Source organism: Lithobates pipiens, unplaced genomic scaffold (assembly GCF_037356315.1).
Source record: "Lithobates pipiens isolate NorthernLeopardFrog02 unplaced genomic scaffold, aLitPip1_a1.2 Scaffold_23, whole genome shotgun sequence".
Taxonomy (NCBI): Eukaryota; Metazoa; Chordata; class Amphibia; order Anura; family Ranidae; genus Lithobates; species Lithobates pipiens.
The window spans coordinates 172,081,120-172,107,176 of NW_027507785.1; the positions used below are offsets into that span (position 1 = coordinate 172,081,120).

The window sequence follows — 26,057 nt, forward strand, 5'->3', positions numbered from 1 at the left end:
ACACAATCACACTAAACTCCGACGGATTCGAACGTGATGAAGTACGACTGGACTTGAATAAGGAAGTTCATAGCCAGTAGCCAATAGCTGCCCTAGCGTCGGTTTTAGTCCGTCGGAATAGCATACACACGAGCGAATTTTTCGGTAGGAACTGGGTCCGGCGGAGTTCCGTCGGAAAAATTTGAAGAATGTTCCATTTTCTAAAGTCTGTCAGACTTTTGCGAATCAAAAGTCCGTTGCAGCCCACACACGATCGAAAGGTCTGACGGAATCATTCCGTCAGACTTTGGATGTTGAAAAGTCCGCTCGTGTGTACGGGGCTTTAGGGATATACTCACTTTTGTTGCCAGTGTTTTAGACATTAATGGCTGAATGTTGAGTGATTTTGAGGGATCAGCAAATGTACATTGTTATACAAGCTGTACACTCAGACAACGTGTCATTGCTTCAGTGTTGTCACGTGAAGAGAGATAATAAAATATTTACAAAAATGTGAGGGGTGTACTCACCTTTGTGAGATACTGTATATATAGACACACATTTATACTAGTGATAAGGTGCCATATGATAATTATATCATAATAAAAGTGGCTGTTGGAACATTGGGGGCGGGGGGGAGGTTATATGTGCATGGGGGAGGGCGGGAATATGAAGAATTAATTATCAAAAATTATAAATGAATTAAGGATTATGAAAAGTAGTGAAAAATAATAGATATATAAAAGGAATTCATAGAATTACAAGTCATCTAGAGACCATCATATACTCACCCGTCCATAGTGACAAATACAGGATAGATATTGAAAAAGTGCAACACAGTACATATACAAAGTACAGGCAGTGTGTGCATGGCCTAACCCACATTTATACATAGATACTGATGGCCAAGTACAATGTCATTCACATGTACTGGAAGTTAGTCAGGGATACTAAACTTAATAAAGGAAGGGGGTTAGTGATGGAGCATAACATACGAATGCCCGCCACCCCCAAAGGAAGACCAACCTAAGGAGCATAGATATAAAATTGTTATTATGTATATGACATGGCTGATATAAGTACAAATAAACATACAGTATGTCTATGCCTATATCGTAAGTATGGAAAGGGTCATGTTAAAAGATGGTGGCTATCTCGATCCCTTCCTTGATACCTCTCTCTACATCTCTCTAGCACACAGTTTTTTGAATCTTAAACTTGTCCTATATCTGCACCCAGAGGCCTCTCTCCTTGTGTCTAAACAACGTACTACCTATACTCAGAAACGTAGTCAATAATGAAGACACTAAATGTACCTAAGTACTGAACCAAACGGGGGGAACTGCCCCCTCTGTACATTGGGGGTCGATTGCTCCGGGGGAAAGAGGCCCAATGGAAGGCAGCCCAACCAAACCTATGAATTAAGGGGAAAACACAATAGAGATCACCTCTCTGAAGTATATCTATGGCTGCTAACAGTGATCATCATGAGATTCAGCAAAGAGCAACAAAACTGCTTGCAGTGTGCAGTGGACCACACTCCTAAGGACTCCGGCAAAATGGAAAAAGCCATGTGGGTTCTTATATACCCCTCCCCATCACGTCCGGTGCATAACACCATGACGTAAGACTGACCGGACCGGAGTCACATGCATGGTTACCCCACACACTCACAATTCCCGCCGGGGCGGGTGCCGATCCCCCAGGGGGACACACCCATAGGGGGTGGCAGAAAGCATGTCATCTGCATGGCAGTGCCGAGTGGCGCACTGTCTCCAGCCTATGGAGGGAAAGGCGCCAAAGAGGAAGACACAGTGCCCCCCCTGGTCCAACACCAGCACACCCACCAAGTAAGGTTTCACCAACCAACAAAGTTGAATTTAATAACATTATTTTCTTTTTTTTTTACAGTCTGTCATGGCGGCAGGATGTGTCCTTCCAATTAGATTGCCCACACTGGTCAATGGATCCCCGTACTGATGCCCAGGGGCATCTGTGGGGATACACACATTAGGCAAGGTGATTCACACCGGTTGGGACCTCCGACCTGGAGGTATTGGCCCTGTGGGGCCTCCATGCATGCCCCTTTCTTTAGGAGCCGTGCGTGCTGGTGTTGGACCTGGGGGGCGCTGTGTCTTCCCCATTGGCACCTTTCCCTCCATGGGCTGGAAACAGTGGGCCACTCTGCACTGCCATGCAGATGACGCACATTCCGTCACCCGCTATGGGCGTGTCCACCTGTTGGATCATCACCCACCCCCGGCTGGAATTGTGAGCGTGTAGGGTTGCCATGGATGTGACTCCAGTTCGGTCAGCGCATGCAATCTGCGCCCCCTTTGTATCAGCGTCTGCATCACATCATGGTGTTATGTCCTGGACGTGATGGGGAGAGTTATATAAGGGCCCACTTGGTGGTAGCAGTAGCGTAACTAGAACCTTCAGGGCCCCGATGCAAGAAACCATGAAGGGCCCCCCTGAACCCCAGTCAGGGCCCTTCCCTCTGAGTCCGGCGGTGGAACTCCAGGGCGTGGTCACAGGTATGACCTTTGTGAGCCCTGTAGTTCCACCACTGGTATCAGTAGTTTTTTTAAATTTTTAGGTGCCCCATTGGGGGACTGTCCCTAGGCAGGATGGGGTCCCCGCCCCCAGAAGAGATGAGGTCCTTTTCTCCAGGGCAGATGAAGTTACTGCCCCAGGTGAGAATGGGTCCCTGTCCCCAGGGGAGGTGGGGGTCCCTGTCCCCAGGGGGAGATGGAGGGGGTATGTAATGGTGTGTGGGGGATGGGGTCCTCTCACTCACCATGACCAAGCTGTAGGCCACGCACTCATCCATGTTGGCCTGGGCTCCATCCAGTGTGCTGGACGGGCGATCAGCATATCTCCCAGAAAGAAACTCTGGCTGAGGAGAACAGACATTGGACTGAGCGGCAATGCATGGAGCAGGAGAGGGGTACTCTGAGGAGCCGGCCGAGGACACAGGTCACACGGGGAATGCACAACTAAAGAGCAGCCAGTGCGATAGTCGAGCATGGAGCTCTGCTAGTCACCCTCCACCTCCAGCCACCCGTGTGCATGGTGCACTGGTACCCCTAGCTGCCTATGCTTCTGCTGGCCATATGTAGAGGGGGCTGCATGGGCCCCCTGCATCACAGGGCCCGGTTGCGGTTGCTAATGCTGCACCCCCTATAGTTACGCCCCTGGGTGGTAGCCATTTCGCTAGAGTCCTTGGGAGCATGGTTCCACTGCACACTGCAAGCAGGTTTGTTGCTCTTTGCTGAATCTCATGCTGATCACTGTTAACAGCCATAGATATAATTCAGAGATGTGATCTCTATTGTGTTTTCCCCTTAATTCATAGGTTTGAATGGGCTTCCTTCCACCGAGCACCCCCTGAAGCATTCAACCAACAATGTGCAAAGGACATTTTGGCCCAATACTCAGGTAAATTTAGTGACTTCATTAGGGATGAGCCCAATTTTCGAGTCGAACATCGGGTGTTCGCCTGTTCGCCGAATTTAGAACATTATGGGGCGTTTGCAGGAAATTCGAGCATCTGCGAAATGCCCCATAATGCACTGTGAGATTGTCAATGCACTTCAAATCGCAGTGCAGTGATGGCTGCTGATTGGCTAAAGCATGCACCTGACCTGGATGCTTTGACCAATCAAAGCACACTCTACTGTGAGACCCATGATTGGCCAAAACCAGGGTGCCTTTGGCCAATCCACGCCCCACATAATGTAAGGCTGCTTACATAGCGGCCGTACATACTGTAATGAATGAGAGCAGCAAATTGAAATTTCTAAAGGAAGAAATGTAATTTAAAACTGCTCGTGGCTGTGATGTCTTGCTGGCTCCTGGCAATACACATAAAAATCATGTTGATGGGGACTAGGGCCTCACCCCTACAACCTTTGCCCTGTGGTTGTGGGGGTCCGTGGGTTGTGGTTGTCAGATCCCGGCAATATAGATAAAAATCATTGTAAAAAATGGTGTGAGTTCCCCCCCATGTTGATGTGGACAAGGGCCTCTTCCCCACAACCCTTGTCCGGTGGTTGTGGGGGTCCGTGGGCAGGGGGCTTATCGGAATCTGGAAGCCCCCTTTAACAAGGGGGCCCCCAGATCCTGCCCCCCATGTGAATGGATATCGGGTACATTTTACCCCTACTCATTAACAAAAAAAGTGTAAAAAAAGTAAAAAATTACCGGAAACAGTTGTGGACAATTCCTTTACTAAATTTAAAAAAAACGGTTTCCCGCGATGTCCATGAGTAGGGGTTTTCTTAAAGGGGGCTTCCAGATGCCGATAATCCCCCTGCCCACAATGTACCCCTATCCATTAACATAGGCAGGGGCCTGGGATCTAGGGGGCTTGCTAAAGGGGGCTTACAAATTACGATAAGCCCCCACCCGCAGACCCCCACAACCACCGGACAAGGGTTGTGGGGAAGAGGCCCTTGTCCACATCAACATGGGGGGGAAACTCACGCCATTTTTTTCAATGATTTTTATCTATATTGCAGGGATCTGACAATACAGCCACGAGCAGTTTTAAAATTACATTTTTTCCTTTAGAAATGTAATTTTGCGGTGGTACTGTTATCTGTAACAAATATATATGCGCAACCAAAATATTATGAATAAATGCCACATAGGTGTTTAAAAAATAGTGCAACAATGTAATTAATAGTGCAACAATGTAATTAATAGTGCTACAATATAAGTAATGCCACAATGTGATTAGTACCCTGTTTCCCCTAAAATAAGACCTAGCGTGATTGTCGGTGTTGGCTGCAATATAAGCCCTACCACCCAAATAAGCCCTACTCTGTTTCCTCAAAAATAAGCCCTACCCTGAAAAGAAGACCTACAAGGACTTTAACTAGGGCTTATTTGGGGGGTAGGGCTTTTATTGCAGCTATCACCGACAATCACACTAGGTCTTATTTTAGGGGAAACAGGGTAGTCCATAGCAGATAACATGATCCGATGGAATTGGACTGTTCAGAATATATAACGATTACTCCATTCACCCCACATTTCAAGAGGAGCAAACAACACCCAAGGAAAGGATTTGAAAGACCAAATGGCCACTTACCAGATCTGTTGGATCTCAGGTAATAGAGATCATATAAGTATGTGCAGGAGAGCTCAATCAGTCAGAGATGGTGTGTCCATCCGTTCATCCGATAGCCGAATCCTCTCCTCCAGAGACAACTACTGCAGTGTGCTTTGTGGGACCTTTGTCAGGGTAACATCGCTCATAGAGCGTTTCATGAAAGGCAGAAACTCCTTTCCCAGTCGATGCCTCATATGGAGAAACGCGTCGGGTGGAGCTGTAGGACCTGATGTCACCACGCACCAGCTGGCTGGCTTGAGCCGCGGCTGTGAGTTCTTATCGAATACACCGTTTTTTCTGGATGTCAATTGCTTAGCACTTTATTGGAATAAGAAACCTTGTTCTTAGTACTGCACCATGAAGTCTTCTTTCTGCCTTTCATGAAACGCTCTATGAGCAACTTACCATGACAAAGGTCCCATGAAGCACACTGCAGTAGTTGGAGAGTTGTCTCTGGAGGAGTGGATTTGGATATCGGATGAATGGATGGACACACCGTCCCTGGCTGATTGATCTCTCCTGCACATGCTTATATGATCTCTATAACCTGAGATCCAACAGATCTGGTAAGCGGACATTTGGTCTTTCAAATCATTTCCTTGGCTGTTGTTTGAATGCTCCTCTTGAAATGTGGGGTGAATGGAGTAATCATTATATATCTTCTGAAGAGTCCAATTCCATCGGATCATATGGAGTGTTATCTACTATGGACTTCTAATCACATTGTGGCATTAATTATATTGTGGCACTATTAATTACATTGTGGCACTATTTTTTAAACACCTATGTGGCATTTATTCATAATATTTTGGTCGCACATATATATTTGTTACACATATCTATTAGCTGAATATTTAGGTTTTTATTTGCAGCACAACCGTCTTTTTCATGTTTTGTATTAACAGATATACGTAATTTTGTTTCACTGGTTTTCACCAATTGTCATGGTTATGCAATAGAGTTTGTCTGTCAGCCTACCTCTCTCCATATGTTCATCTCTAGAGACCAGCCACTCCCACGGACTACTTTTATAATCTCTCCTCTAAGCATGGCTCCACCCCAGCTCTTATCAGAGAACTCTATATTAACTTGTGCACTGAAGGCCAGCCCTGCTGATCAGCATTGTGTGTTTGGCTTCCTGTTTCCTGCTTGCTGTGTGCTCTACATTTGTCTCTGTTACCGATCTTGGCGTGTTCGACTATTCCTGTCTGCTCATGACCCTGACCTTTTGGCGTGTCCCCGACTATCTCTGTTTGCCTGTGACCCTGAACCTTTGGCGTGTACTCTGTTGTCATCTGCTAGTCACCCCGACCTTGGCTTATTCCCTTACTATCCCTATCCTCCTGTTGCCCACTGTGGGCGTGAGCTAGGGGACCCTGGGGGTCGAGACCTGGAGCCAGTTGCAGCCCAGTCAATCCTCACCACTAGAGGCTCTGGTGAACACCTGCTGGCTCTTAGATTCTGCGCCCTAGGGAATCTTACGCTCTAACCCAGGTGAGATCCGTGTTGGTGTTCCAGGGGCCCTGCCTTCCTTTAAAAACCCTGACTCCCATCCACAGCAGTCAGCCGTAGGGTCCACTACCTTGCGGTGCACTCCTGATCCCAATGGTGTGCATCTGTCACCTGGCCTCAGGTGGCCTGACACCAATACATATATTTTCAAACATAAGTATATTCACATTTATTAGAGGGTTAGCGTGGATATTTCACCTTATACGTGGTACTGTTATGAACATGGGAAAGATGCGCTAGTTTAGAGGCAGACTTAGGCTGGATTCACATCTATGCATTTTTAGTGCTTTTTGCATTTGAAGATTTGCACTACAGAACGTGTTCCATAGGAAACCATGTTAAATGGGCTGTAGTACAAATCTGCAAAATGCAAAAAGCACTAAAAAAGCATAGGTGTGAATCCAGCCTAAGGGGACCCCCAGGCACAATATTTAAAGGAATATTTCATTTTATTGTTTCACTTTAAGCATCATTAAAATCACTGCTCCTGAAAATAACTGAAGTTTTTAAAACTTTTTTCTGTTTTGATACATGTCCCCAGGTCCTCATACACTTTTTATGGCAATAACGTGCATATAAGCCTTTAAAATTATAACTTTTGAGTTTTCACGTTCGTGCCCCGAATTTAATGGTGTCCGCACAAATTTTTTCGCATGTTCTGCTACGGACTTAACCAAGGGGGTGTTTGGCTCATCCTTAGTCTTCATTATTGAATATGTTTCTGAGTATAGGTAGTAATGCTGTTCAACTGGTACTTATAACAATTTCCACTTTACATTCCATTGCAGGCTTGCGCATATGTTGGCGTTTGGCTCCACCTAGTGGACATGTAGGCTCCCTACATTTGCAGCACAAACTAAGAAAGTATGCAATGTTTGAAAGTTATAATGATTTAAATACAACGCCAACTGCCCGTGAGATAGATATGTTTTAATGTGTTTCATTGACATATCCCTGCACTAATCAGATTTCCAGCATACATATAACTCTCTGGGCGATGTATCTGTGCACTAATCAGATTACCGGCATACAAAAAGATCTCTCTGTGGGAGATCCGGTATATGTGGGCGATCAGAATACTGTTGGTTGGACACACAAGGCCATCATGAACAGACTCCTTACCTATAAAATCTGATATTTATTGGCTTCAATACCCAATCACTTTGAGGTAGGAATTCCCTTTTTCTTGGGAACTTGTATCTGGGTGGTGGGATACCTCCTTATCGCTATTACATAGCTGTAAATCTGTTTGATATATATATATATATATATATATATATATATATATATATATATATATATATATATATTCAATAGTTTTTGATATATACATTTTCATCTGTTTAGTATCTATTATACCACACTTTTTCCTGAAGAAGCCTCGCGGCGAAACATGTCAAAATAAAAGCGTGGAAACAGCAATGTAACTCATAAAAAGTAGCACTCTCTAGTACTCTTTATTCCTAATGGATGCTGATGTGTTATATTCAGTGTTTTAACTTTTTTTTTTTATGTAAATCAAATAAATATTTTGTTTTAATTGATGTTGTCATATGAATTTGTATAATTGGCAAGTTCAAAGTCCCTCATCTCCTTTCCTTTGTTTTTTGTATTGACACTCAAGGGATGTTGGAGCCATATGCTAAGTTTTACTGGGCTTGTCCATATACTTCACCATACTTTGCTTTATGAATATGCCTCTATTTTTATTGAATGAACTCTACTCTATGTACAGCACATAAGCAAAATAGAAATAAACTGGGCAGGGTCATTAGAATGCACTAAAACTGCATCACTGTAAACTTTTTTGACAATTCAGTGTAATGCATTTGTTATGTTAAGTGTATTTTTGAAGGGCTAAAAAGTAAAAAAAATATGTGTCTTCTTTGTCCTTGCCTCTGTGTTTTTGTGCATATTTTTGGTGTATTTTGGGTGTTTGAATTTTTAAACAAAGTCCAAATAACAACTTTGCATTGGTTCCTGGCGCCCCCTCAAATCCCCTGTAGTAGCAGTTTACTGACTCAGGGAAACCACTGCTTCTTTTGCTCTCTCAATCTGCCCCTTTCGATTTATAGCTTCACATTTTCAGCATCTCTTCAGATGTCAGTATTTTATTATAACGATGGTTCATCCAGATACATTCATCGTAATATATACTGTTTATCTATTTTTAGAGTTACTGGGTTTATTTTAATATCCAAATCCTTAAAGTGGTTGTAAAGGTTGAAGGTTTTTCTTTTTATTACCTTTAATGCATTCTCTGCATTAAGGTAAAAAGAAACTCCAATGCTCTGCCCACCCCCCCCCCCTCCCCCCTCCAGCACCCATTATACTTACTTGAGCACAATCACAGCGATGTGCACAAGAGCCGTGGCTCGCACAGCTCCCACCCTCCTCATTGTCTCAGAGACAGATTCAGGAGTCATTGGCTCCTGTTGCTGTCAATCACAGCCTGCGAGGAGGTAGCTGGAAAGGGGGCGTGTCAATGGACACATAGAGCTGCCTCTGGAGCAAGCCTGCATGGGTGCCCCAAAAGCAATACTATGGAGGCACTCAGCAGAGAGGTGGAGTTAGGAGCTCTGGTGAGGGACCTGAGAAGAGGAGGCTTGGGGATGCTTTATTAAAATCAACTGAGTCTTTTAATGCAAATAGACAGCTCCTAATAAGACATATATTTTGTCATACAATTTGTTTCCAAATGCCAAATACAGAATACACATGATTGCTAGAATGTCTCCAAACTACACAAATAATGCATTCCCTTAAATGGAATTTCCTAATATTAAAATGCACTAGAAATTCAAATACTTTTTAATGTTTCTAGTTGCATCAGTATGGCATACAGTAAATATATGGTATAGAATACAAGTATTCATTTCCAAAAATGATTTATGCAAATTTGGTGAAATTCATCTTTGACGTTTTTTTTTAACAGAAACATTTTTGAAGTTTAGAAGATGCTTGTGAGACATTATTTATGAGTAATATATTGTCTAAATTACTGTATATATAGTTAGCATTGTTTGTTCTTTTCTTCTTTTCTATATGTGAGTTGTTTTAGATGGTATCACTGATCTGAATTAAAAATAAATGGAAAAGTCAACAATGCGGTAACCATCACTATCTATTCTACAGCTAGTTGCAGAAATTCCACTTGTCATCATGGAGAATGCATAGAGACAATTGGAAATTACACCTGTGAGTGCTGGCCAGGCTTCCATGGAAACAACTGTGAACATGGTAATGTATATAATGTATATTTACATCACATCACATTTTTTACTATTCATATTGTTGAGGCTTTAACCACTTGACAACTGAGCACTTAAACCCCCCTCGTGACCAGACCAACTTTCAGCTTTCAGTGCTCTCACATTTTGAATGACAATTACTCAGTCATGCAATACTGTACCCAAATTAATTTGTTGTCCTTTTTTTTTATACAAATAGAGCTTTCTTTTGGTGTTATTTGATCACCTCTGGGTTTTTTATTTTTTGCGCTATAAATTAAAAGAAAAGAAAATTTTGAAAAAAAAAACCTAATTTTTCTTCGTTTCTGTGATAAAATTTAGCAAATTATAAATTTTTTCTTCATAAATTTTGCCCACAATTTATACTGTTACATATCTTTGGTAAAAAATAACCCAAATTAGTGGATATTATTTGGTCTGTGTGAAAGTCTACAAGTTGTGGTGAAAATCATAAAAAAATTATCACACCTGATGTACTGGTGGCCTATCTCAAATCTTGATCACAAATACCCCACAAATGTATAATCTATGAGGCATAATGAGTCTTTTGAATGGTTAATTTTTTCCAGAAGTTTTTGGAAAATGTGGAAAAAAATGAAACCGCATTTTTTTTTACACAAAGTTGTCCATTTATAAGATATTTCCAACACAAAGCATGTACATTGCAAAAATGACACCCCAAAATACATTCTTCTACTCCTCCTGAGTATGGTGATACCACATGTGTGAGACTCTTACACAGCCTGGCCACATACAAGGAACACTGTCAGGTGTTCTAGGAACACATAGCATGCACATACAAAGAATTACATACCAAAATACATTCTGCTGAGCAAAGCGTAAAAAAAAATTACCTGTGGTTTTGGTAGCACAGTTGTCCACAGGAGGATAGCACTGGTCCAGGCAGCAGGCAGGGACTTGGTCAGCAAAAGCAAACGCAATTGTCCAGGCAACAGGCAGGAACACTATCCATAGTCGGTGCATCCAGCAGGCAGGAATACTGTCCATATACAGTCCAGGGTCAGTGCAGGCAGAGATTGTCAGCAGTGCCAAAATATTGCTCCTGGTAGTAGGCAGGAACGTGGTCCATCCATGTGGTGTGGTTAGTTCATGCAACAGGCAGAGGCATGATGGCATAGGTCCTACAGGCAGCAGGCAGAAGTAGGGCCTTGTTCAGGACAGAATGGGGACAGGGGGACTCATAGAGGCATAAGGGGTGTGAAGGTAAATGGCAGGAAGTGAGCGTTATGTTTACCATATGTCACTAATAATTTAGTGAAGTATGGTAACGGCGGAAACAGTCAACTATGCAGAGGCCTGGTTGGGAAGGACATTGGGGACAATAAAAAATGGTGTCTCTTCTCCTCCTTTGGAGCACACCCGGCATTTTTTCTGCCGTTTTTGGCCTGTTTGTCTGGGAGGGATTTTTTCGGGAAAGTAGCGTTCGGAGAGTCTGCTAATCACATCGGATTGAATGGTTTCTGGTGGGCCATTTTGGAATACAAGGGCAGTGGTGATTTCCTCCTGGTAGCCAAGGAAGGATTTGGGGCTTTCAGTGGATTTGTGATAAATAAAGTAGCTGTTGTATATGGCCAAATTAAATTAAATGTTTTCCATTTATACCACTGGTATGTTCGTATTGTGGCAAGATAGGGTTCGTGCATTTGGTCATTGAAGTCGACACTCCCCATGAACATGTTGTATTCGTGGATACGTGTTGGCTTTTGGATTCGGCCATTCCTCCTGGTGATCTCCACGAATGTATTATTGTGGATCGATGAAAGAATGTATACATCCCTTCTGTCCCTTCACTTCACAGCCAGAATTTCCTCATTCAGTAAGCTCGCCGTCTCCCCTCTTCTTAGCTTCTTGTTGACGAGGCTTTGAGGAAAGCCCTTCCGGTTCTTCCTTATGGTGCCACATGCTGGAGTGTTCTTTCTGTGAAGGTTGCGGAACAGGAGCAAACTAGTATAAAAATTGTTCACATACAAATGGTAGCCTTTCTCTAGGAGTGGGTTTATGAGTTCCCAAACGACTTTCTCACTCGATCCAATGTATTCTGGGCAATTAGGGGAATGTAGCTGGGTGTCCTTCTCTTCGTATACCATGAAGGCATAGGTATACCCTGTAGCTCGGTCGCACAATTTATACATCTTCACACCATAGCGGGTCCTTTTGGTGGGAATAAATTGTTTTATGCCCAGCCTGCCAGTAAATTTGACATGGGGCTCGTTCACGCATATGTGTTGGTCTGGGGTAAACAACTGGGGGAAGATATCAGAAAAATAATTTAGTAGTGGCCGAATTTTATAAAGCTTGTAAAAATTTGGGTCATTTCGGGGAGGGCACTGGGTATTGTTATTATAGTGTAGGAATCTCATAATCGTGAGATATCTGATCCTGGGCATTACTGAGGAAAAGATGGGCATGTGGTAGATGGGGAGAGTAGACCAATACGAACGTAAAACATTTTATTTGGTTAGTCCTATACAGAATGTGAGGCCCAAAAAATGTTTAAACTCCTCCACTGTTAGGGCTCTCCACTCGTAGGGATGGGCATAAAAGGACGTTGGGTTACTTGCTATAAATTGTTGGACATATAGGTTTCACTGGGCCACAACTGCACAACTGATGCAAGCATGTCCTCAGTAAAAATTTTCTGTGTCCACATGGACTCCTGGCTGGGCAGTGAAAGGGGGAATGATAGCTTCTCCTGAATTAGGAGGAAGCCATAAGGGGTTCTGAAGGGAATAGGGAAGGCTGGCATGAGACTGAAGGTCCTTTTGGACTGAGTCCTTTTGGACTGAGGTGATACCCCACTGGTACCTGGCCCTTGCAGAGGTACTGCGGTGCTGGTGGATGGCACTGCGGTGCTGGTGGATGGCATTGCGGTGCTGGTGGATGGCACTGCCTCCCCACCAGTACGCCTTCGTCTGGCGGGCGGACTCTCATCCTCCTCTGAGGCTGTCAGTGTTCCACTGCTTGGGACAGGCTCGTAGTCCACGTCAGACTCAGAATCCGAATATGAGGAATCCAAAGCGGAGAGCTCCCCGTTCCTCTCGTCGGAATATTGTATACCTCCTCGGCTGAAAATAATCTTTGTGACATTCTTAGTGATCACAAATGGTGTCAAATACAACAACAACAATGTTGTCAGAAATTCCGATCATCAAGAACACGCTGACATACAACACGTACGACGGCACTATAAAGAGGAAGTTCAATAGCCAGTGCGCCACCCTTTTGGGCTCCTTCTGCTAATCTCGTGTTTATCTCGTGTTAGTAGAAGTTTGGTGAGAGATGATTCGCGATTTTCAACCATGTGCTTTTCAGTTCGTTACTGCTCTTCAGTTTGTGCTTGTGGGTTCGTATCTGGTTTTCAGTCGGGTAGTCAGTTTGAATCTGGTTTTCAGTGCATGTTTTTATATTACGTATTTGATTCTCAGTGCATTCTTGTCCGCTTGTTTCTGATTTTCAGCTCACTTTTCTCAGGCCTTTCTGATTTTCAGTGCATTCTGTTAGCTCGTTCTGACTCGCTGACCGTTTTTAAGCAATGTTGCGGGTACATACTCATCCTAGAGTTCGTGCTGTGCAGGGGCTTGGTGTTGGGGTTTCTTATTTTGACCCAAGTCCAGTCCATGAACAGGACAAGGAGGAGTTCATGGACGAAGAATTGTTTGCTCCAGCGTGACCAATTCTCTCATATGCCTTTGTTGCGGGAGATCCATGAGAATAATCCTGATGTTTTCAGGAATTATCTCTGGATGACAGACCCCGTTTTTCATCGTCTGTTGGCTTTGCTGTCCCCTTATATTACAAGCAGGACACTTGCATGCTGCAAGCCATCACTCCCGAGCAGAGGCTAGTCGCCACCTTGCGGTACTTGGTGATGGGGAGAAGTCTGCAAGACATCAAGTTCTCAACAGGCATCTCCCCCCAGGCTCTAGGAATCAGTATTCCAGAAACCTGTTCTACCATCATTCAGGTCCTGCAGAAGGACTATATTAGGGTAAGTTTTATCGTTTAAGCACTTCAATACCAGGCTATAGTCATATGACGTCCGCAGATGGGATCTCCCATCCTGGGCTGGCATCATATGATGTCCTCGGTATCTCACCACTCCGGCGGGCCCCCGGGGGCCCTCAGTTGGCGATCGTGGATGAGGTGTGTCCCTCGGGGTAAAGAGCCAATAACGAATAGCTCTTTACCATGTGACCAGCTGCGTCCAATCATAGCTGGTCACATGTATTGCCCACGTGCACGGCGCTCGTGCACGCCCCCATGGCACGCATAGGATGCGGCTTGTCACCAATGAAATTGGCTCTTTACTACGTGACCGGCTGTGTCCAATCACAGCCGGTCACAGAATGTAAACAAACAGCTGTAACGAGATGTTACCGGGTTCTCCTCCTCACACACCGATCGTGTGTGAGAAGGAGATTGTGGTAACATATCGTTACCGCTCACAGTACACACCAAAACACACCGATTGCCCCCCCCTAATAAAGAGTACCTGTCATCACCCATCAAAGTACCTGTCACCACCCATCAGAGTACCTGTCACCACCCATCAGAGTACCTGTCACCACCCATCAAAGTACCTGTCACCACCCATCAGAGTACCTGTCACCACCCATCAAAGTACCTGAGTACCTGTTACAGCCCATCCGAGTACCCGAGTACCTGTCACAGCCCATCTGATTACCTGAGTACCTGTTACAGCCCATCTGAGTACCCGAGTACCTGAGTACCTGTCACAGCCCATCTGATTACCTGAGTACCTGTCACAGTATATCTGAGTACCCGAGTACCTGAGTACCTGTCAAGGTTCATCTGAGTACCCGAGTACCTGAGTACCTGTCACAGTCCGTCTGAGTACCTGGGTACCTGTCACAGTCCATCTGAGTACCCAAGTACTGGTCACAGTTCATCCGAGTACCTGAGTACCTGTCACAGTCCATCTGAGTACCCGGTTACCAGTCACAGTCCATCTGAGTACCAGTCACAGTTTATCCGAGTACCTGAGTACCTGTCACAGTCCATCTGAGTACCCGGTTACCAGTCACAGTCCATCTGAGTACCAGTCACAGTTTATCTGAGTACCGGAGAACCTGTCACAGTCCATCTGAGTACCCGAATACCTGTCACAGTTCATCTGAGTACCCAAGTACCGGGGTACCTGTCACAGTCCATCTGAGTACCCGAGTACCAGTCACAGTTCATCTGAGTACCCGAGTACCTGTCACAGTCCATCTGAGTACTCAAGTACCCGAGTACCTGCCACAGTGCATCTGAGTACCTGAGTACCAGTCACCAGTCCATCAGAGTACCCCAATACATATCTGTAACCCATCAGATTACCCGAGTACCTGTCACCAGGCCACCAGAGTGCCCGAGTACCTGTCACCAGCCCATCAGAGTACCCGAGTACCTGTCACCAGGTCATCAGAGCACCCGAGTACCTGTCATCAGGCCACCAGAGTACCCAAGTACCTGTCACCAGGCCACCAGAGTACCCTTCGTACCTGTCACCAGGCCATCAGAGTAGCCGACTATATATCTCCAGCCGATCAGAGTACTTAAGTACCTGTCACCAGCCCATCAGTGTACCTGAGTACTTGTCTCCAGCCCAACAGAGTACCCGAGTACCTACCTGCAGCCCGTGCCTCATAGAATATACATTGGGGTGTTTGCTTTCCAAAATGGGGTCATTTTGTGGGTAATTCCACTGTCCTGGTGCTCCTAGATCTTCAAAATTGTGATAGGTAGGAATGAAATGAGATGTGTAATTTATGCTCCTAGAATGCCTGAAGGTACTACTTCAATGTTGGCCTCTGTATGTGGACTGGCTTTGAAAAAGTATCACACATGTGGTATCGCCATACTCAGGACGAGTAGCAGAATGTGTTTTGGGGTGTAATTTTTGCTATATACATGCTATGTGTTAGAAATATCTTATAAATTGACAACCTTGTGTAAAAAAAAAAAGATTTTCATTTTCTTTTCTGAAGACTTGTGTAAAAAAATTAACTGTTCAAAAGACTCATTATGCCTTATGAGAAATTGAATAGAATGGAATAGACGTTGGGGTGTTTGCTTTCCAAAATGGGGTCATTTTGTAGGTAATTCCACTGTCCTGGTGCTCCAGGGCCTTCAAAATTGTAATAGGTCGTTAGGAAATTAGAGGTGTAATTTTATACTCGTAGAACCCCTGACGGTGCTCCCTGCATGTTGGACCTCTCTGTGTGACCAGGCTGTGTAAAAGTCACACACATATGGAGGAGTAGCAGAATGTATTTTGGGGGTGTGTGGAAGTATGCATATGCTGTGTGTGAGAAATAACTTGTTATTATGACAATTTTGTGAAAAAATAAAAATAAAAATTCTTAATATTCCCAAGAATTGTGGGAAAAAAATTACAACTTCAAAAAACTCACCATGCCTCTTGCCATAAAGGGGTCATTTGGGGAGTATTTGTACTGATATTTTAGGGGCTCAAGAAATGAGATAGGCCATCAGTGGATCAGGTGTGATCCGGGGTGATCAATTTTCAATGATTTGCACCATAGCTTGTAGACTCTATAACTTTCACAGAGACTAAATAATATCCACTAATTTGGGTTATTTTTACCAAAGAGATGTAGCCGTATAAATTTTGGCCCAAATTTATGAACAAAAATTACTTATTTGCAAAATGTTATCATAGAAACTAAAAAAAAGTGGGTTTTTTTTCAAAATTTTTGCTTTTTTCACTTATGTCGCAAAAAATAAAAAACCCAGTGGTGATTAAATACCACCAAAATAAAGCTCTATTTGTATGAAAAAATTATAAAAAAATTGTTTGGGTATAGTGTTGCATGACTGAGTAATTGCCATTCAAAATGTGAGAGCACTGAAAGCTAAAAATTGGTCTGAGAAGGAAGGTGTCATGGTTATGCAGTAATCTTCCTCTGTTTGCTTACCTCTCCTCGTGTGTTCAGACTAAGAGGCCAGCCACTTCCACCTGGTGGTTTTTATAACCTCTCCTCTAAGCATGGCTCCACCCCAGGCCCTATCAGGGAACCCTATATTAACCTGTACACTGCAAACCAGCGGTGCTGATCAACCATTGTGTATCCATTGTGTGTTTGGCTTCCTGTTTCCTGTGTGCTCTATGTTTGTCTCTGTTACCGACCTTGGCGTGTTGTGAATGATTCCTGTCTGCTTGTGACCTTGACCTTTTGGCATGTCCCTGACCATCCCTGTCTGCCTGTGACCCTGAACCTTTGGCGTGTACTCTGTTGTTCCTGTCTGCTAGTTGCCCTGACCTCTGCCTTATCCCCTTACTATCCTTGTTGTTCCAGCCTGCTGCTTCCTTCTCCTGTAGTCCACTGTGAGTGTGAGCTGTGAGACCCTAGGGGCCGCGACCTGGAGCCAGACTGCAGCGAAGTCCATCCTCACCACTGGAGGCTCTGGTGAACACCTGCTGGCTCTTTGACTCCGCGCCCTGGGGAATCTATGCTCTAGCTCCTACTGGGAACTGTGTTAGTGATCCAGTAGACCTGTGTCCTTAATCTCCCTTGGTACAATCCACAGCAGTCAGTCCTAAGGTCCACTACCTAGTGGTGCACTTCTGACTCCTACGGAGTGCATCTGTCACCTAGTGTGATCAGCCATGGACCCAGCTTATGTGCTGCTACCCGCAGATGATCTAATGCAGGGCTTAGTTCGTAGACATGAGACCCAAGAATCACATCAGACCCAGATGATGCAATTCCTTCAGGATCTGGCATCTCGTTTTGAACAGGTTCAGGTCTCATTAGGACCCCCGGTTCAACAACCTCAACCGCTATTTGCTGCTGCACCTATCGCATCAGTCGCAGCCACACATTCATTACAACTACCAGCTCCAGCCCGTTTCTCTGGGGACCCCAAGGCTTGCAGGGGGTTCCTTATCCAGTGCACAATTCATTTTGAACTTCAGCCCCAAAACTTCCTGTCCGATCAGGCGAAAGTAGCATATATTATATCCCTCCTGTCCAGCGAGGCGCTAGCTTGGGCTGCCCCTCTGTGGGAACTGAATGATCCAGTGGTTTCTAGCCTGTCTGATTTCTTGAAACTTTTTCGGAATATCTTCAAGCAACCGGGTCGTGTCTCCTCAGCGGCTAGCACTCTTTTACGTCTCCGTCAAGAGTCTGCTTCTGTGGGACAGTATGCTCTTCAGTTCCGTATCCTCACAGCTGAATTGAGCTGGAATAATGAGGCCCTAGTTGCAACCTTTTTACATGGCCTCTCTGATAGAGTGAAGGCTGAATTAGCAGGAAGATCCCTTCCTGCTGACCTGGACAGTGTCATCACCTTGTGTAACCAGATCGATATTTGCTTTCAGGAGAGGGCCCTGGAAAAAACACGCCAGCACTCCCCGTTCTTTAGGCAGCCTGAGCTCCCAGTCCCTTCTCTTCAATCCGAGGAGCACCCCCTGCCTGCTGAGGAACCTATGCAGTTGGGCTGGACAAAGTTATCTCCCGAAGAACGCGCTAGGCGCAGAACTCTGGGCCTATGCCTCTATTGTGGGGCCAAAGGTCATTTCCGTGACACTTGTTCTCTTCGTCCGGAAAAACGCTCAGGGCTAATACATCTGGAAGGTGGAGTATTAGACCCTGAAATATCACCTTCAGCTTCTCGTCTTCTCCTTTCTGTGTTGCTTCATGTCGGTGCTTCCTCTCGTTCGCTCTCAGCACATATGGATTCCGGAGCCGCTGCCAATTTCATGGATTGGGAAACTGCATCTTCCATGAGACTTACCCCTTTGCCCCTTACAACGCCATTGGTGGTCTTGGCGATTGATGGCACTGTTCTCCCTGGAGGCCCTATCCGCTTCCAGACCTTTCCTGTTAAGATGTCAGTAGGGACACTCCACCAGGAGTGGATATCCTTCCTTGTCTTACCTAAGGCTTCATCTCCTATCATATTAGGTCTTCCTTGGTTACGGCTCCATTCTCCGCATGCCTACTCAAGGGCCCCCCAGATTCCGGCCCCTTACCCTATGTGAATGAGTATGGGGTACATTGTACCCCTAACCGTTCACCTGGGGGGAAAAAAAGTGTACAGAAAAAAACACAACACAGTTTTTTAAAATACTTTATTAGACAGCTCCGGGTGTCTTCTCTTCTTCCGTCTTCGGGGTCTTCTCACCGGACTCCTCCGCTATGTTTTGCTCTTTTGCTAGCTCTTTTACTAGCGGAGGAGCCCGGCTTTCTTCTTCATCTCCGCCGCCGCCATCTGGGGGTCTTCTTCCGACTTCGGGGGTCTTGTCCCGCTCTTCAGTTCTTCTTGTCGGTCCTCTGCTTTCTTCTTCCAGCTCTTTAACTAGCATTGGCCTGGTCTTCTGTCGCTGTCGCCGCCGCCTTCTGCTTCTTCTGCTTCTTCTTCTTGACACAATGCTCTCTCAGGCCATAATGCTGGGGACGTGTTGTGCAGCGACTTATATAGGGACAAGGCGGGGTCACCGGGTGATGTCACAGTCCCGGAGGATGCTGGGACTGTGACATCATAAGAGGCGGGGTCACCATGTGACCCTGCCCCTTGTCCCTATATAAGTCGCTGCACAATGCATCCCCAGCATTACGGCCGGAGAGAGGGTCGTGTCAACATCTGAAGAAGAAGCAGAAGGCGGCAGCGGCGAAAGAAGACCAGCCAATGCTAGTTAATGAGCTGGAAGAAGAAAGCGGAGGCCCAGCAAGAAGAACCAAAGAGCGGGACAAGACCCCCGAAGTCAGAAAATGACCCCCGGACGACGGAGGCGGCGACGAAGAAGAAAGCCGGGCTCCTGCGCTAGTAAAAGAGCTTGCAAAAGAGCAGAAGATAGCGGAGGAGTCCGGCGAGAAGACCCCAAAGACGGAAGAAGAGAAGACCCCCGGAGCTGTCTAATAAAGTATTTTTAAAAAAACTGTTGTGTTTTTCTTCTTTACACTTTTTTCCCTCAGGTGAAGCTATTTGCTGAGAGTCATGGTGAGTATTTTGCAGCTCTCATTTGTTTTTGAAAATTAAGACAGAAAAGAAAAAAAAATGTTTTTCTTTTTTCAATTTCAAAACTTTGTGACAAAAATCAAGGTCTGCAAAGTACTCACCATACCTATTAACAAATATCTTGGGGTGTCTACTTTCCAAAATGGGGTCATTTGGGGGGAATTTGTGCTATCTGGGCATTTCATGGCCTCCGAAACTGTGATAGGCAGTGAGGAGTGAAATCAAAAATTTACACCCTTCGAAATCCTGAAGACGGTGCTTAGTTTTTGGGGTCCCGTACGCGGCTAGCCTCCCAAAAGCCTCACACATGTGCTATTCCCGTACTCAGGAGAAGCAACAGAATGTTTTTTGGGGTGTAATTTCATATACTGTATGCCCATGGCATATTTGAGCAATATATCATTTAGTGACAACTTTGTGCAAAAAAATAAATAAATAAAAATAATTTGTCTTTTTCCCGCAACTTGTGCCAAAATATAAAATATTCTATGGACTCAACATGCCTCTCAGAAAATAGCTTGGCGTGTCTACTTTCCAAAATGGGGTCATTTGGGGGGGGTTTTGAACTGTCCTGGCATTTTATGCACAACGTTTAGAAGCTTATGTCAACATCACACCACTTGAAGACAAAGCCCTTTCTGACACTTTCTGTTTACATGAAAAAAATATTTTTTTTGCAAGAAAATTACGTTAAACCCCCAAACATTATGTATTTTTTAAAGCAAAGGCCCTACAGATTAAAATGGTGGGTATTTCATTTTTTTTCCACACAGTATTTGCGCAGAGATTTTTCAAAAGCATTTTTTTTTAAAAAAAAACACTTTTTTCCATTTTAATGCACTATATTGCCCAAATGTTTGATGAAATAAAAAAGATGATCTTAGGCCAAGTACATGGATAGCAAACACGACATGCTTTAAAATTGCGCATAAACATGCAGTGGCGCCAAACTACATACATTTTTAAAAGCCTTTAAACGCATTTACAGGTTACTACTTTAGATTACGGAGGAGGTCTACTTCTAAAATTAGTGCCCTTGATCTGACCTTCGCGTGGTGCAATTGCTGTTTACATATGATGCCAGACCGACACTTGCGTTTGCCTTTGCGTGAGAGCAGGGGGGGGGGCAGGGGTGCTTTTTTTTTATTATTATTATTTATTTTGCTTTTTTATTATATTTTTAAACTGTTCCTTTCATTTATATATATTTTTTTATCATTTTTTATTGTTATCTCAGGGAATGTAAATATCCCCTGTGATTGCAATAGGTAGTGACAGGTACTCTTTTTTGAAAAAATTAGTGTCTATTAGACCCTAGATCTCTCCTCTGCCCTCAAAGCATCTGACCACAAGTCCAGCAACATACCAATACGTTGCTGGTCCTTGTTGGGCATATATTGTAATCTTTTTTTTCATGCAGCCTGTAGGCTGAACGAAAAAAAGGTATTTATCGGTGGGTATGCCCACCATTAGAATACCTCCCTTCATCCACCCACTTCTAATCATGGGCATACATGCACCATTTACATATGCCGAAGCATGGGGGCATCCGCCCCAAAAGGTAGGAGCTAGTCGCTCCTCCACCCCTGCTACCCCCATGCAGGTGAAATCACCTCCGACAGCGCTGGAGTCATGGATTTATGTATCGTGGGAGCAAACGCTGTTGCTGTCAAGATAAATAAATGCGATGGCATTTTGGGAGACCCTGTGAAAGTGTGCCTAGTCTGTGCAATGTTGTACCCTAAGACTCAACTAGTGAATGGTAGCGTTCAAAAAATTCACCAATGCAAAGACCAGGATTGTCAGGACAGTGGGGACAATAATAACGGGTGTCACACCTATATCTTTCTGCAGACATGACATTTTCTTTGGGGGGGCTCGTTGGGTAGGGGTACTCGGGAGGACATAAGGAAAATGCCTCCCATGCAGCCGACTTATTGCATTTGGTTGGGGAAGGTGAGGTCTAGCACCGTCTGAATACAGAAGGGCTCTAACGATCTCTTCGTGGAATTTAAGGAAGGATCCAGTCCGTCCTGAAGCTCTGTATAGCACAAGAGCGTTCAGCAAAGCCAATTGAAATAAATAAACAGACACTTTTTTGTACCAACGTCTGGCCTTATGGGCAACTAGATACGGCGCCAACAACTGGTCGTTGAGGTCCACCCCTCCCATATTTTGGTTATATTCGTGGACACAGAGGGGTTTCTCCACAACACCAGTCGCCGTAGAAATTTGGACAGCCGTGTCTGCATGAAGGGAGATAAGAACGAAAACATTCTTGTTATCCCTCCACTTCATAGCGAGCAAGTTATTACACTGCAAGAAGGCTCTCTCCCCAGCCTAAGATGGGAATCTACAAGCCGCTGGGGAAAGCCCTGGTGATTAGATCGCACGGTGCCACATGCGTCAATCTGTTGATCAAACAAGTGACTAAAAAGTGGCACGCTCGTGTAATAATTGTCCGCATACAAATGGTACCCCTTTCCGAATAAAGGTGACACTAAGTCCCACACAATCTTGCCAGCGCTCCCTATGTAATCTAGGCAGTTCAGCAGCTCTACATGACTATCTTTGCCCTCGTAAACCATAAACTACATGTATAGCCTGTGGCCCTGTCACAGAGCTTATACATCTTGACCCCATATCTGGCACGCTTGCTGGGAAGGTACTGTTTGAATGACAAGAGGCCAGACAACTGGATGGGGAGTAATCAAGTCTGCAAAACGTTGTTTGAAGTGGTTTACAAGGGGCCGAATTTTGTAGAGCCGATCATATTCAGGGACTCCACGAGGACGACAGAGTTCATTGACATTGAAGTGCATGAACCGCAAAATCTGCTCGTATCTTGAACTGGCCATGGAAGCAGAGAACATGGGCATATGGTGAATTGGGTCAGTGTAAAATTATCATAAATTTCCAATATTCATTCCAAGCGCCGTTTTTGACTAATGGATAATAATAAATACTTACAACCTTTAGGATATAAGGCATTAAATGAGACTACGTAATACATTTAGTTTGACATATAAATTTACATTTATCATTTTCTATAGAATGTTGAATATATGATTTAAAAGTAATTTTGACACATTACTACTTTCAGGTGCAGCTACAAATTGGGCGATACTGATCTCCCCTTTGCTTCCCCCGGGAAAACTCCAAAACGCTGTCATCTCCTGTAAGCCTGTGACTTTATATGCCGTTGTGGAACCCCTCCCTTCCCTTTTTTCCTTCCCCCTCTTCCCCCTCCCCCCCAATTTTGGTGGGTGGGATGAGTGGGAGGAAATATCACTGTGGCAAACCCAGGATCACCCCTAGGGAGAAAATATAGTATTTTTTAATACGTCATAATCAAAGTCTCTGGTTTAAACGCAGGCGATTGGTGCAAACGGTAAATATTGCATGCAAACTATATAAATAATAATTATTAAATTAACCACTTGCTTACTGGGCCCTTAAACCCCCCTCATGCCCAGACCAATTTTCAGCTTTCAGCGCTGATGCACTTTGAATGACAATTGCGTGGGCATACAACACTGTACCCAAATGAAATTTTTATCATTTTTTTCCCACAAATAGAGCTTTCTTTTGGTGGTATTTAATTACAGCTGGGAGTTTTATTTTTTGCTAAACAAACAAAAAAAGATGCAAAAAAAAAAAATCATGTTTAATAGTTTGTTATAAAATTTTGCAAACAGGTCATTTTTCTCCTTCATTGAAGTGCGCTGATGAGGCGGCACTGATAGGCTGCACTGGTGGGCACTGATAGGCTGCATTGGTTGGCACTGATAGGCTGCACTGGTGGGCACTGATAGGCTGCACTGGTGGGCACTGATAGGCATAGTTAAGGCGGCACTAATAGGCACAGATAAGGCGGCACCGATGGGCACAGATAAGGCGGCACTGATGGGCAAAGATGGGCACAGATAAGATGGCACGGATGGGTGGCATGGATGGGTGGCACGGATGGGTGGCACTAAGGGGCACTGATAGGTACCACTGATAGATGGGACTGATGGGCACTGATAGGTGGCACTGATAGGTGGCACTGCTGGGCACTGATGGGCAGCACTGATGAGCACTGATGGGCACTGGTAGATGGCACTGATGGGCACGGATATGTGCACTGGGGTGCAGCACCTTTATTGAGGCAGATTGTGGGCACTGCTGGGTGGCACTGTGGGCACTGCTGGGTGGCACTGCTGGGTGGCTCTGTGGGCACTGCTGGGTGGCACTGTGGGCACTGCTGGGTGGCACTATGGGCACTGCTGGGTGGCACTAATGGGGGGCACTTATTTTTTATTGAGGTGGCACTGGCAGGGGGCAGGTGGGCACTGGCAGGGCTAGCCATGATCGGGACTGATGTCCCAATCATGGCCGCCGGTGATCGGCTCTTTTTGTTTAGCCGATTTAATAGCCGATTACTGGCTCCGTTGTATCACATGATCAGTTGTCATTGGCTGACAGCTGATCACGTGGTAAGGGGTCGGGATCGACCCCTTGCTCGGATCGGTGATCAGGCGAGTCTCATAGACTCGCCGATCACAGAGCAGGCCGCTTGTGCACGGAACGACGTCAATAGACGTAGTCCCAGCAAAGGAGGTCCGCGCTGTAGCCGTCATTCGGCTATAGGGCGGGTCTCAAGTGTTTAAACTAATTTCTTTATATATTTTGATTTCTTTTTTCTTCTGATATTCCACAGAAATGTGATAAAAGTCGCCCTTTTACAGTATTGCCCCCCCCCCCCCCCAAGAAGACCGTAATTTCTAGAGGGTCGAAATGCATTGGGGTAGCAGGGTGTTTTACCTTTTTTTTTGTAATAATTTCATATGAATTTTGTACCAAATGTCGTATGTATTTCCATTTATTTAGTTGTTTCAATACATGTACACCAGAGCGTGAATTTTAAAATCATTGTGGCTACAATGCTTTTTGGGTTAATAAAATAATCTTATTTTAATCTAACATTGTCTCTCATTGCTGCTTTAAAACCCCAAAAGGAATTTATTGTATATTTTGCCCTATTATAGGCTTACCTATAGGTACAACTTCTGCATTGGGGGTTTAAAACCATTTTAACCAGTTGCCGACCGCCACACGACGATGTATGTCAGCAGAATGGCACGGGTGTACCTGTACATCCATGCCTGCCCGCGGGTGGGGTGCCTGATTGGGAATCCGTTCAGGAGTGGACAGAGATGAGGGGGAGGCCATTCATTCATGGCCACCCCCTCGCAATTGCTCCTGACGAATAGAATGCTTCCTCTGCTCCTGTAATGTAAACAGTAAATGTGCGTTGTTTAGGAGATATTTATCTTGCAGTGTGCCGATGATGTCATTGACGCATGCACTGTGAAGAAATGGCCCTCCGAGCAGTGTCTTCACTAATGAGGACCGTGACTGGCGGAACCCCGCGGGCATACACAGGAGTGATGTTACGTGACACAGGCCAGTCACAGAGCTTAAGTCCCCGGCCCCCAGAAGGAAGAGAGGTGCAGAGGGATGCAGCGGAGACATTGCGGGCTTAGTTTGCAGGTAAAGCTAGTATGCAATGGAATTACAGCTCTTGCATCCAAAAGGAAATGCCTACAAATGTCCTTTTTGAGCTTTTTTAATAGGGGACAGAATGATAGAGCAACAGAGAGTTAGGCCGCGTACACACGGGCGGACTGTCTGTCCAACTTAGTCCGCCGAAACACATTTCAGCGGACAGTCCGCTCGCGTGTGGGCTTCAGCGGACTGTCTGTCGGATTGTCTGACGGACTAAGTTGGCCAGACAGTCCGCCACGTGTGTACGCGGCTTTATACTACTTTTGGTATTATCAACTCTAACAACTTATACTACAGATTAACGATCCTTGCCCAAAAATTTTTAATAGGAAGACATTCCTATCAAATATGGGTCATAGTTCTCTTGACTCTACGGCAGCATCAACAGGTATCAGGGACAGTGAGACAGATATGATTCAGATTTCAACGACAATCTGTGGGTTAAGATTAAACATTTATTGCATTTGTAACGATACCCCCGTAGGGGCTGCGTGAATGTGGTTATAGCAATCTGCCAATCGCCCTGCTTCCATCTCCTCACTAATCACCCAAAAGACAATAAGCAGTCAGTTGTTCTATTTTCTTGCTTTTATTTATGGGATACACTTGGAGAGATATGAGGGATGTATGAGATGCCC

At 44.8% G+C, this 26,057-nt stretch overlaps 1 protein-coding gene across 2 annotated transcripts in view; it reads left to right on the top strand.

Moving 5' to 3' along the window:
• LOC143928026 (E-selectin-like) overlaps nt 1-26,057 on the top strand; it is a 360,097-nt gene that overhangs the window by 275,665 nt on the left and 58,375 nt on the right. The window contains exons 4-5 of one of the 2 annotated variants that reach the window (XM_077452609.1): nt 9,746-9,850; nt 22,973-23,047. In XM_077452609.1, the coding sequence (XP_077308735.1) occupies nt 9,746-9,850; nt 22,973-23,047 (180 nt within the window). The remainder of the gene's footprint in view (nt 1-9,745; nt 9,851-22,972; nt 23,048-26,057) is intronic. The other variant, XM_077452610.1, reaches the window with a different exon arrangement.